Source organism: Lepidochelys olivacea (assembly GCF_965140295.1).
Source record: "Lepidochelys olivacea isolate rLepOli2 genome assembly, chromosome: 8".
Classification (NCBI taxonomy): Eukaryota; Metazoa; Chordata; order Testudines; family Cheloniidae; genus Lepidochelys; species Lepidochelys olivacea.
The window spans coordinates 34,158,010-34,171,837 of NC_140418.1; the positions used below are offsets into that span (position 1 = coordinate 34,158,010).

At 46.9% G+C, this 13,828-nt stretch overlaps 1 protein-coding gene across 1 annotated transcript in view; it reads right to left on the minus strand.

The window, feature by feature from the left end:
- Positions 1–4,032, minus strand: part of HSPA9 (heat shock protein family A (Hsp70) member 9) — a 32,254-nt gene extending 28,222 nt beyond the window's left edge. Inside the window, exons 1-2 of the mRNA XM_084636667.1 lie at positions 3,597–4,032; positions 1,442–1,500 (exon numbers count right to left, since the gene is read on the minus strand). Coding sequence (XP_084492793.1) covers positions 1,442–1,500; positions 3,597–3,677 — 140 coding nt within the window. The 5' untranslated portion in view covers positions 3,678–4,032. The remainder of the gene's footprint in view (positions 1–1,441; positions 1,501–3,596) is intronic.
- Between the last annotated feature and the right edge of the window lie 9,796 nt (positions 4,033–13,828).

Below are 13,828 nucleotides of genomic sequence, written 5' to 3' on the forward strand. Positions count from 1 at the left end.
ATATAGCAAGCATAAAAGCTATAGTACATTTATGAAGAGTTAATACAGAAATCCAGGATTTTTGTAGTCAGAGCCTCTCATTTGTATCTAATAATTCAGACGTTAATAGTCACACCTGCTTGAAAGCAGCTGCCTGGAGGAGAGAGACTATAAAAAGTGCTCACATTAGTTTAGAAGGCAATTTTCAGAATGGAAAAGTGAAAATCTATAGATAAAGAGGATGAACTAAGGCCCTGTTGAGGTCCTCTGATCCTGGGGTATTTAGAGCTACAGCTAACTTTCTTTCTGAAAAAAGACATGCTAACATTTTTAAGCCTTGACTGTGGGGTAACATGATGGGTGATATTTCTGACTGAAATGATTTACAGGGAGGCTCTGCTTTTGGGAGAGGTTGAATATCCTTTTTCCTTAGTTTACTTGAGAAAACTTGCCTTCAGTTGCAATTACACCAATTTATTAGACATGCAGTGAGCAAAGATAGGCGATAGCCCCAGGTGTGAGCTTTTCCTCTAGGGTTTCACCTCAAACCCCTCCCACCCGAGGTACCTCACTTCCATAACTTTTTGGTTCCAGTACTAAAGGAGTTACATCAACTATATAACTTCATGAAAAAAAGATAACAGACCAGAATCTTTGGGTTTATTTTTTACCTTGGATTAATAAATTAAGAAAATCTGCAGAATATATTGTGAGGGAGCACAAACCACTTCCAAGAAAAAAAATGAAAGTAAACTGATCTGCAGAGCTGTGGAACCCTCTCCAACACAATAACAGAAGATAATGCTGATGATACATCAGGATTAGCAGATAGTAATCTGTCACACCCATGTAATGTTCTGATTTCATAAGTAAGGGGGATTCCTAAATAGAATAAACTTTTCAGGGATACAGAGTTCTAACTGTTTCCTGAAAAAGCGAGGGAAACAAATAAGGAGACAGAGTCAGTCTTGAGAAAGCACCAAGTTTTGCAAATTTTAATACACAATTTTCCTCTATTACTTTATATTGGATGGGAGAGAAGTGGTGTGTGTATTGATTATGCCCACAAAACAAATGTTTTTGCTTCAAAAGAAGTTTAATTGGGATCTATGGAACTAATTGATGGATTAAATGATGTTAAAAAGGTTTTATTAAGTATCTTCTTTGCATTCCAATAAATAGGTTTGTTTGGAATTTTATTAGGTCTAAAAACTTTGTGTGTAGCAGGAAATTTGTTACCATACTTAGTATCTGATTATCTATGAAATGCTGCGCCAGTAGAGGACTTTTTGTTTCTCCTTAATTAACCATACACACATCTGACCAAGGATTTCAGATTATGAAGCTGGAGTCAATTTAAGTATCAAGACTATTACACAGTTATTTGTTTTTCTTACAGTTCAATCTTTTCCTCGCTCTCAAAAAAGGGGGGCGGGGAGGAGGGAAGAGGAGACATACTTACGCATACTTCCTACTTGATACTGTTCTGAGAACATCTTGACTGAGAGTATTCCAGACTGCCTATAAAATAAAGTCAGGATATTACAGCAATCAGAGGTTTCTTGCATCTTATTTTGGGTAAGATTACCTCACATCCAGTATTTAAAAGGATCTGTAGCTGTGCTACCTTAAAAATAATAAAAATGTGATACACCTCTACCACCACATTAGCTGTGTGTTTAATCTTCAAAATTCCTTTTACTTAACTGAAAACTAACCAAGGACTCAAGAAAATATTTCGTTATATTATACAGCCACAGAACATTTACCTTAAGTTTTATTATTTGTTGTTTATATGAAATGTGAACACTAAGACCCATATTATCCAAGCTGAGCAAGTTGCTGGTATAGAAGATTCTTGTTATGAACATGCACAAGTTAAACTTGTTGCAAATGCTGCAACAAGTAAAACTGAATTTTTTAGCCTCTTTAGCAACCAGCAGCAAATAAACATTAACCAAGTTTCTTGAAATTTCCTCAAAGGGTAGACTAGACCACATTGCTTCAGAGTTTCATTCTTTCGAGTAGGTTTAAGAGATGCTGAACAAAAACTTCAGTGTTTGTGTGTGTGTAACCTCACGTAACATCTTAGTACAAACAGAACCCCATCATAAGAAGAGAATACTGCTTTGTTAATACTTTGGAGAATACAAGCCCCTCCTGCTTAGCATACACTTTGACCTGGGGATGAGTGAGAAGAGGAGAGGCAGGAAGCAAAAAGAGGAGAGGCGGGAGGCTGAATCCAGCTACATTATGTAACTAATGTCACACCCTGAGCACTGCTGTTAGAGTGACCTAATACCTGATGTAGACATGGCTAGGTCAACTGAAAGATTCTTCTGTTGGCCTACCGATCACCTCTTGGAGAGGGGAATTAACTATATTGGCAGAAAAACCACTTTCATCAATGAGGCAAGTATCTACACCATGGTGCTACTGCAGTACAGCTGCTGCACCATAGCTGTGCCACTGTAAATCATCCTGAGATCTTGACAGAGTATCTCTCTGTACACAGATCAAGGAGCTCAGAAACTAGGCTGCTGTTCAGCATTGATCCCCATTATCCTTGAATATCCACCCCAGTATGATCCCCATTATCCTTGAACTGCTTAACCATTTGCCCTTCAGTTGCCTCATCTGTAAAATGGGCATAATATTTATTTACCAGAGAAAAGTAGAAATTCTTAGCCATTTAAGATTCTCATTACAGGGCCAGATACAACTCCCACTAAAACCAAAGGGGGTCTTTCAGTTTCAAATCCACCAAGTTACCTTGAAAATCTCTTGCCTGTCAGCAATATCAACTAACAAATGCTCCTTAACTAAAGATTCTCTACTTTTTTTTAATTTTTGAGGGACAAAGAAGATACAAAGCTTTTTACTTTTAAAAACAGTTCCTAAAACATGTGCTTAGTAAGAGATTAGCTGAAAACCACACAGTAGTAGAGCTGAACTCTGGCACTAAACTCTGTCAACATATGCCGACAATGAAGGTCAAAGGAAGAGCCCCCGCCCCCTAAACGCCAATGACTCTGTGCTGAACCATCTTTATTAGGTACTCCCATTCATCAGTCTGGGTGTTAAAATCAGAACTCTCCTGCTCTTACAGTTAAATCCATTTTAAACGCCCAGATTCCAGAAGAGCCCTTCCCATCTCCAGCCGCCCCACTCCTCCGGTGCTCCCTCATCACGAACATCTCAGCACCTAAGGGACCCATGAACTCATCCCCCAGCAGTACAAGGCCGCCAGGACGGACAGGGAACGAGGCCGAGATTACAGGACTTGCTCCAGGTGGCCTCGGGACAGGCAGCGATCCAAGCTGGAGAGTTACACAACCCCGCAGGATACGGGCCCTGGACTCGCCCCGGAGCTCAGCACGGGGCTACCAGCACCAGGGCCTCCACCAGCCTAGGCATCCCCTCCCTCTGTCTCGGGGCCCCACCGCGCAAGTCGCCGGCAGAGCCCAGCCATGACCCCCGGAGGGCGCCTTACACCCCGCCCCCACCCTCGGGCCCCCCGCACCACGAGGAGGGTGCCGCCCCCCTCGCTTCCCACTTCCCCCAGGTAACGCGCGGGGCCCCCCGCACCAGCCCCCCCACGGGGCCCGGCCCCGCACCTGAGCGAGGCCGGGGCTAGGAGCGGTGCCCCGGCGGGGCAGCAGGTGGAGGCGGGCGGCGGTGCGGCTGGCGCTCAGCATGGTCCGGGTGCGGTGGGGCCGGAGACTCTCACGCGGAGAGGAGAGTGCGGCCTGCGCAGCGGCTCTTCTGGAAACCTCCACCCACGTGGGCCGGGGTCAGCTCACCCGGACGGGGCTGGCGACTACAAAGGCCTGACCCCGCACCAACGCCTTAGCGCCACGCGCCGCAGTGGAGACTACGCGGCAACCCCGCGCGGCACCTTCCCGCGCGCGCTACCCGATCCCGCGCTGCGGCCGACAAGCCTCCTGTGAAGCGCTGGCACCCTGGGGGAGTTCCACACAGGCACTGTGCCGGACAGCTGGGGTCCTGACAGGCACGGCGTACTCAAGGTCGGACGAGATGAAACACTGGGAAATTGCAGCGGCCTTGCGTCAGGGCGACTGCACACTACGCTTCAAGAGCGCGTGCGCTGTCTGCTCAGGGAGGTCGGTACAGCCCATGCGCAGATGAGCCGGAAGGTGGCTGTTTCCGACGACCTTACTGAGCATGCGCAGTCGGAAGGCTGCCGAGGGACCACGTGTCCTCTGCTCCCAGCGGGGGCTGGTGGGGTTCTGCTACTTGAGCTGCCAGTGGTGTGCGAAACCAGCTCCAGGGGGACAAGGGTCTTGCGGGGGAGAGCCCGGGGGGAGGAGATGTAGTTCCGCGGGCACAGCCTTCCCGCGCAGGCATAGGCGGCTCGGCTCCCCACTCGCTGCTGGCAGTACAGGGGTGTGACACACGGTCACGCCTGCCCCCACAGCAGGGTGGGTTCCTCTTGCCTGCCCCCCACCCCTTTTGCTCCATGCAGGACACTGGCCTTATGGGCACTGGCCTGCCTGGCCCAGCGTGGCATGCCCATGGGCAGCATGGCCTATGGAGCCCCTAAGGCTGCTCCCTGGGCCACACTGCCCATAAGAGGGGTCTCTCCTCGTGCTGCAGCAGTTATGGCATGGCAATCCTGTTAACCTGCCCTGCCGCTGCACACGGGTGCAGCGCGCTCTGTGTTTCACATCAGCGTTTTCAAAAGTGACCCTCGCCCAACCTCAGCCCCTTGGGGCCTGCTTTTCTGAGCTGCTGAGCCCAACTTGAGTCAATGGAGATTCTAGTAGCTCAGTGTTCTGAAAATCGGGCCCAAGATGTCTCAGGCTGGGCACCCAAAAGTGAGAGACACAAAATCACTGTCTACTTTTCAAAATTTTGGTTCATCTGATTGCCCTGGGTCAAGTAGCGAGTCAGTGTTGGAACCCACCATGGGACCCAGAGGTTCTGACTCCCAGTTCTGCTCTTAACCGTTTATTTCCACTTCCAATTCTGCCACTTGTGCATTTTGTTACCCCAATTTTGTTACCCCATATTTTTGCACAGGCTTTCCCATTAGCACATAGTAGATATGAACAAGTGCAGTTCACACGACGCTAAAAGCTTTTGTTTTAGTCTCTCTAAGGAAACAAACACTATCTTCGGGCACGTTTGGAAGCTGATCATCACAGCCAGAAAGGCAGGGAACAATTTTCAGCTATTGAAACCCTATTCTGTTGGATCTGAATCTATCAGGGGGAGGGGTTCAGATAAATAGATAAATGAGCTGGGAGTACAAACAATATACCCATGTAAGTGTGTCTGTTGGTGCTGCTCTCTCATATTACCAGACAGGGGCAGCAGACTGCCATGCTAAAGTTACATTGCTTTCAGAAAAAAGAAAAGGAGGTTTTGTGGCACCTTAGAGACTAACACATTTATTAGAGCATAAGCTTTCGTGAGCTACAGCTCACTTTATGGCCCACCTTGATTATCACTACAAAAGGTACCCCCCCCCAGCTCTCCTGCTGGTAATAGCTCACCTTTCCTGATCACTCTTGTTACAGTCTGTATGTTAACCCCCATTGTTTCATGTTCTCTGTGTATATAAAATCTCTCCACTATATTTTCCACTGTATGCATCCGATGAAGGGAGCTGTAGCTCATGAAAGCTTATACTCTAATAAATTTGTTAGTCTCTAAGATGCCACAAGTACTCCTTTTCTTTTTACGGATACAGACTAACACAGCTGCTACTCTGAAACATCTCTTTCAGACTCTTCTTGTGAATGATGAGCAGTATGAGAAAGTCTACTTAATTCAAATTATTGACAAAGAACTTGCAAGTATTGGCAAGGTTGCAGTTAAAGCAAAAGTGTTCTCAGTGGGAACTGTCCTGAAGCATTGTCTGCAACAATCCCTCGTTTTCTTTTCATTTACAGAGTCAGTGATAGAAAGACTGTCTATCCAATCCTGCCAAAAATGAGCCTCTAATTCTTTGCTCAGTTGCACTAACTGTACAGGCTGCTATCAACAAAGCAGCAGCCAGTTCAATTCAGTACTCAACAAGGATGTTGTAATAACAAATGAAGAAAGCAGCTCTCTTGAGTAGCTGAACTCAGAGCCTAAACATTTCCTCCATGTCACTGCAGGGGTAAGAGACTGAAGTGTCCTGCAGCAGCTCTGCGTACAGTGCCCTTGGAATGTTGGTGGTTTAATATTTCAGAATCTTTAGTTGATTTTAGCCAGGGAGCATACTCCTGAAAAGTCAGTGCCCCTATTTACAATTTCCAGATGTGGCCTTGCGTGGGCCCTGAGATGCTGCTGGACTCAAGGCCCAGTGGATGATCTAAAGAACCATTGTTGAAATGTCACACGTCCACCTTTCACCACACTAAGTGCAAGATCTTTTGTGTTAATTCAATATGCCCTGAATTAATTTACTTGGTTCCCCACCTCTTTCCCCCGTCTTTTTACACCCCCCTTTGCACTCCTGATGCGCCTCTAAATGCCTCTTTTCTTTCCTTGCCCTGTTCTTATTTCCAACCCTCCTTCCATGCAGTTCCTTCTCAGACCTGGTCCATTCTCCTGCCGAATCTTTGTCTATGCAATTCCTTCCCTGACCTTGTCTGCCATGGATCCTATCCATCTCTCCTCCTCCAAGTACCTCCTTAAAACACTCTTGTGCTGTGACGCCTATTAACTTTTGTCCTCCCCACAAGGTAGCAAAATAGATGAAACAGTCACTTCCTGACAGACAATGTGGCATTCCCCTCACCACTCAGTCACTCTGACCCCATCCTGCAAGATGCCGAGCAACTCTTGAAAGATGCCCAGTGCTCTCAACTCCCATTGAGTTCTTAGGGTATGGAGGATGCTCAGAGCCTTGCAGGATTGGGTCCTATATTTGCAGTTTCCTGGATCTGAGCCTTTCTAGGGAAGGGTGCTGGTGTGAGGAGGGGCTATGAGGAAGAGAAGAGGGCCAGTAGGGTGCGTTTCATCATCATATACATTGATGTGACTCCCTGAGGATTCTGTGACATTGACTCAGTCTCCCAGAATACCTTTCTGGACCCACATTAGGTTCTCTCACAAACCCCTCTTAAAGGAGCTGTGCAGGGAACTGTGGGATGGTTACCCGCAATGCAGTGCAATTGAAATGGTCAGAGGGAGTAGTGTGTGCAGATATAATTAACCCATTTTATGTTAGTTGGCATGGTTAGTGAAGACACTTCACAACATTTCAGGACCAAATTATTCCAGAGCCACTCAGCGTTCTAGCCTTGAAATGATCCAGTCGGCTAGTGCAAAGAAGGGAGAGACTCTACAAAAATATTCTGCCACAGGGTTGTGTCCTGCTCCTATGGAAGTTAATAGCAAAACTTTTATTGACTTCAGTGGGGACAGCATTGGGTCCTAACTGATTTTTTATACTGTTTAAGTCAGTTTCAATTTGTTTGGGAAAACGTCTTGTTAGTTCAACCCACAGTTGTCTTAAGCAGATTTCTCTGTAACTGGCAGCGTGCAAGAAGGTTACATGCAATCTTCAGTTAAATGAATATGTTATAAAACATCTGTCATTGCCAAGGCAACTTAAATCTGTAGACAAATGTGACAAGTTCTGCAGGGAGCTGTGCATTAGCTTCTCCACAGTAATTAGTTCCTGTCTGCAGTGACTCTAAGGCAGTTGCTGCTCTCTGGCTCCTAGGTGTATGTTGTATATGCACCGCTGATGTGTCCTACTACGAAAGGGTCTTGAAGAGCAGCCTTTGGAGTCAGCTGCAGCCCAACTGCTTTCCTACACCCTGAAATGAGGTCCAACAGAAAAGGCACTGCCTGATCAAACATAACAAGGAGCCAAGCTATATCTAGGATTCAAGGGCCCAAATGGAGAATATTAGGAGCCAAATTCTGTGTTATTGTTACAGTGTACAGGCCCATAATAAGCAACAGATATTCAAGTCAATGGGAATATTCTTGTGCTTAAAGTTAAGCATGTGTGGTGGGGCTAGGGTGACCAGATAGCAAGTGTGAAAACTTGGGACAGGGGTAAGGGGTAATAGGTGCCTATATAAGAAAAAGGCCCAAAAATCGGGACATCTGGTCACCCTATGTGGGGTGACTGCCCCACACAGGCAGAAGAAGGGTTAAAACAGCCTTGGGGAGGCTGTGCAGAACCCAACCAATTGGAAGAGGGCTTACTGAGCCAGCCAATAGGGAGAAGGCTTAGTGGAGCGGCCAATCAGGGCCAGGCTGGCCCATATAAGAGGGGCTGCTGAGCAGATCAATCAAAGGCAGTCTCTTCCTGGAGGGTAAGGGAGAATGAGGATGACTAGCTGCCCTGTAGGAGAATTGAGAGAGATAGCAGCATGGACAGAGCAGTGGTGGCCAGGGCCAGGGCCAGGGCAGCAAGAGGGAGCTCTAGCCTGAGGTCCTGATACAAGGGAGGAGAAAGTGCTAGGGCTGTGGGGAAGTGGCCCAGGGAAACAGGCAGTGGAGTAGGAGAAGGGGCTGTATGTGGCTGCTGGCTATAGGGTCCCTGGGCCATGACCTGGAGTAGCAGATGGGCCTCAGTCTCCCCCTGCTTTTTCTGTCCCCCCTTCTCATGGAGGTGAGTAGCCAATACATGGATTGCAGTTTGCCACTGTGACATTCCCCTGGTGTTATCTGGACCGGTGATCGCGAGGTCATCCAATCCTTGACTCTAGGAGCCAGCCTTACCCTGCTCTGCTGTGAGAAACCCCACTCCTGGGCTGTTCATGTATAGCCTCTGGCATGTAAGCTGCTTGGATTGTTCAACTGAATGACGCTAGCCAATATCTCCAGTCCCAGAAAACCCTCAGAATCTCTGTCTTGCAGTGTCCAGTTTTGCCTGCTGGACACTGCAAGCTTATAGGGGTTTGTCAATTTAACAAAGAAATTGATAGGCACCAGGCTTGTTATCCCAAGGGGAGTCTCTGACATGCTTCAAACCAAACACAGTGCTCCAGGTAGAACAAATAAATAAATTTATTAACTACAAAGATAGATTTTAAGTCAAAGCACAAGAAGTTGGATTTGGTCAAATGAAATAAAAGCAATGGGCATTCTAAGCTTTGATTGCCTTTACGAACTTACGTGCTTTTCACCACAGGCTGGCTGGTTGCCCTTCAGCCAGGCTCTCTCCTTTAATCAGTGCTTCAGTTGCTTGGTGATGATGTCTATAGATGGAGGTGGAGGAGAGAGGAAGAGCATGGCAAATGTCTCTCCCTTTTATCATGTTCTTTCTTCTCTCTTGGCTTTGTCCACCCCTGACCCTTCAGGGTCAGGTGGGCATTACCTCATTGTAGTCCCTGACTGACCAAGGGAAGGGGGGTGACTCACTTTGTTGCTGCCTAGGCCAGTGTCCTTTGTTCCTGTGAGGCTGGGCTGGGTTTGTCCCATATATGACCTGATGAGGTGTGAACTGGCCCTCTGTTCCTGGAGAGTTTTGCCTGGGCTTGTTTTAAGCCACGAGGACACATTTTAAACCTCATAACTAAATACATGAAATTACAACCTATAACATTACTATAACATCAATGCTCAGTGCATCATGAGCCTTCCTAAGACACCCGACATGACAAACTTTGCATTGGATACCACACAATCATATTATAAGGATGAACATGGGGGTGCAGCATGTTCCCCTGAGATACAGAGTGTCACAGCCACCAAGGCAAGTGGCTGGACTAGGACTGTTGAGTCCCCTGGAAGGGGGGTGAGGGCTGAGTCCAGAAGAGGACACTGTGGTCTGGGGAGCAACATGGGTCCTAGAGGTAGAGGCAAGAGTGATGACGGGTGAGACACCACTAGATGAAAGTGCTCCGGTGAAATGAGAGCTAATTCCCAGGATGTCCAGCAGGAGGCACTGCAGTGGTGAGTCACACCCCACTGCAATGTGCTTGAGTAGTTTGCTGGATCAGGGCCTGAACAGAGACAAGGCGCAACAAGTGTGTGTAGAAAACGACCAAGAGGTGGCAGGGAGAAGAGTTGAGAAGATCCAGGTGACATATAAGTGGGGGTTTCACAGGTAGTATGTTCATCATTGTTAAGGGAGTAAGAAAGGTTAAGGAATCACTGACAGAACACTTGTCTAGCCATTATCATTAGGCACTTTACCATGGGCATCACAGGGGATGGGAGTCTTCAGAAGTTATTTGGTGGACAACAGGAGTGGCTGTATAAATTGATTGGGGATAGGTGTTCAGCACATAGAAGGGAGACAATTGTACCATGCTCATCACTTAGGTAACCCCATTGACTTCAAGAGTTTCTCCACATTTATACCAGCACTACTGATACTAGAATCTAGTGCAGCTTGGGTTCTCATCGACAATCACCAGGGTGTGTGGATGTGAATTTTATTACTTGATCATGGCCTAAAGGGAGACTAGAAAGTCATATGGAAACAACAGAACAAGTAGACAAAAATCCACAGCTGCTTTAGAGTCTGTTAGCAGCTCACAGAAAAATCCTTCCTATCTGTTTAAGTATTTTAGTACCAGTACTTGTCACTGGTGCTAAAGATGCAGGCCACAGTGGGAAGCAGCAAACTGCATTTCACCCTTGCACAATCACAGCTGTTGTGATAGGTATGTGAGGCACCCCCAGGCATCAGAATAATGAAGGCAATTAGCATGTTACAAATGAGAGCCTCCCCATTATACATTCTGTCGATTGTTTCCCTGATCTGAAGCTTTTCACAGATAAAAAAAGAAAACCACTGACAGAGGGAGGTTCCAGAAAGCCTAGTTCAGCTCAGTGAAGGTTGGTCTCTGTACAAAGAGCCATGTTCAAAGAAGGCTAGCTGTTTACATGATCAGGTTAAAGAAGACACAGGTAAAGGATGGGGCCAACCTAGCCTGAGTCCATCAGTCTACAGGTGAGAGCTCTGAATGGGTAAGATTTACAATTAAGCCACAATTTGTTTTACATTTAAAGTGGAACATGAAGTCCATGCAACAGCACATTTAATCGAAAGTAAATATTTGTGGCTGGTTCAAAGCCCATGCAAAGCCAAGGCACAAAGAGGTTAGTGGTCTGTGCTGGAGACGAAGACCAAATCTTCAGCTGGTCTAAAGCAGCATAGCTCCCTTGACTTCAAGGGAATTACACCTATTTACAATGACTAAGGATCTGGCCCAAGTACCTAAATCCATCATGCAAGGCATCCTGAAGGGTCAAGCGTGGAAAGAGGACAGTCCAGTCGGAGTTAATATCTGGATAGGACACAAAAGAGAAGTCAGGCATCAGAGATGGTGGGTGGGTCATCCTTCAAGGAAATACAGGTGCTTGTGAGTTGGGTGATTTCCCTGAGGAGGGAGGACAAGGCTCAATCAACAAACCTCCCCAGTGGGAGAGCCTGACTAGGTCTCCCTATGCAAAAGACAGACTATACTTAGGTCTGTATTTTCCCCCAAAACCAATCTGTCTGCTTTGAGCCAAAACCCTGCTACCTTTATTCTTGCTGTGTACCGCTGTACTCTGCAAGGGGTTCTATCAAAATCAGTGGGGTCACCTGAGAAGTATGGCACGGCTCAGTGAATAAAGGTAGTGGAATCAGATCCTCTTGGAGTGGGAGAAACCAACCAGACAGCTCCAGGAAAGGAAAGACCTAGGCCTGGACTAGAAGTGTTCTCCGCTCTCCACTAAGGAACTGACCCTGGCAAGGCAAGGGTACATCCATGGAATTGCTTTACCTCTTTTAAGCAACAAAGATGACTTCTTCTGGAGACATGTCCTTCTTGACCCAGTAGTGAGCACTTGGGTGAGTTGATACCTACACAGTGGCGAGGTCCAATATTATTATTGGTCTTACAAAACGCTCAGCAAATATTATCAGGGATTCTGAGAATGAGGAATTTAACTTAATTCAGGAAATATTTACCTGGCATAATAAAGAATCAATATCCTGTGAGAGTCATAAACTACTACAACTAAAACTAACGCATAGAACATGAGCTACAGTGGAGGTAGAAATAAAATAGAAGTACGAGCCCATCTAGATCCTGTAAGTGGATAGTTTTTGTTACAAGTGTAACTGCAGAAATCCATGTAGCCTATGAGGTCTCCCTCCAATGAGAAGGCACATCAATCCCTTTGTCAATGATTTGTAGTCTTGGGGCTTTACAAATCAGCGGAGGGATGATGCAGAGCTTGGAGCACTACTCTGCTGTATATTAATCTGGGTTCAGTTATCTGCTCTGCCACAAACCTCCTGGGTGACCTCGGGCAAATCACTTAGCCTCTCTGTGCCTCAGTTCCCCATCTGTACAATGGGGATACCAGCACTGCTCTGTTTCATGGTGTGGTGTGAAGAGAAGTACATTAGTTTCTGAGCACTTCACAATTTTTACAGGGGGTTGGACTAGATGATCTCTTGAGGTCCCTTCCAACCCTGATATTCTATGATAATGGGGGCCAGATAAATACCCAAAGTGGATAGATTGTTGCTCCTGCATTCCCCAGATCCATGGCTGGATTCCTGCAATGGCCTATGATTGGCGCATATGTGGAAACTTCAGTCATGTGCCTTTTTAAGGTGGGGAGGCTGGCACGAGTACATGAGCACAAAACACAGGTGCTCTTCATTGGCTCAGTCTGCTTCTGGATGCCATTCAGTTAGCATCCATAAAGCCCTAAATAGCCTGGGACTTGGCTGGCTCCCCGAGAGCACTGTCACTGTTATGGAAACATGAGCTCATGTTTTGAAGCAGATGAGTAAGACAACAGCTCTGAACCCCAGTGCACTGGAACCCAGAGGAGTTCTGCCACTGACTTCAGTGGGGTTAGGATTGGGCCCATGTTCCCCCACTGGCACAACTATTGCTGCTGGCATTGCTATAGTACAGGCCCACATGGCCATCTCGCTGACACCTCCAGTGTGTGCTGCTCAGAATGAATATACGTTTGTCAGAAGGTTTGTGCTACTGTACATGGCATGTTCTGCCGTGTAAAAAGCTGACAGTAGCCAAGGAAGATGATGCTGATAAATCAATATTAAGGCCCCATAAAAACCCTGTAAAATTCATCTACTGCCAGGAAACCAAAGGCTGCACAGGGCTCTGCACCTTGTCAGACAGAGCCCTCATGGAGCAGCAATATCAGCTCCCTGCTCTGTAACTTGAGGCTTCCGTGTATGCCCAAAAATCGCATTAGCGTTTCCAATTGCCATATGCCAGAGGTTCTCAAACTGTGGTTCATGGACCACCAGTGGTCTGCGAGCTCCATTCAGGTGGTTCACGGATAGTTCCCTCTAAGGTGCGTGCGTGGGCGGCCGCACATGAGAAAATGAAGGGCCACCCACCTAATTAGTGGAGCCATGCAGACGTGGCTCCACTAATTAGGTGCCTGGACTCTGGAGAAGATGCACATATAAGGGGAGGTGGAGGCCTTGGGGGGAATAGAGGGTAGGTGGGAGGGGGTGGGGGGAATTTGGGATGTGCAGGGCTGCGGCAGCCAGAGAAAGAGGCGACTTTTCCGAGCTCCAGGGCTGCAGCTGCCTGAGAGAGACAGCCCTCCTTCCCAGCCTCAGCTCTGTGGCTGCTGTGGTGGGGGAAAGACCCTGCTCCTTCCCAAACCAAGCTCGGGGGCTGCTGAGGTGGAGGAGAGAGGGAGTGACCCCCCTTCTTCCCAGCTCCAGCTCGGGGGCTGCTGCAGCAGGGGAGAGAGGACACATCCATCACTTTAGAAAGGTAAGACTACTGATATTAAAATATGAGTTGTGTGCTTTTATTTGTAGGACAAAAAATGTTTATTAATTAAGTTTTTTTTATATAGCGCTTTTATCCAAAGCGCTTTACAACAGTTAGCTAATGGTACAAACAACATTTGGAAAGATCATTAAGTGGTC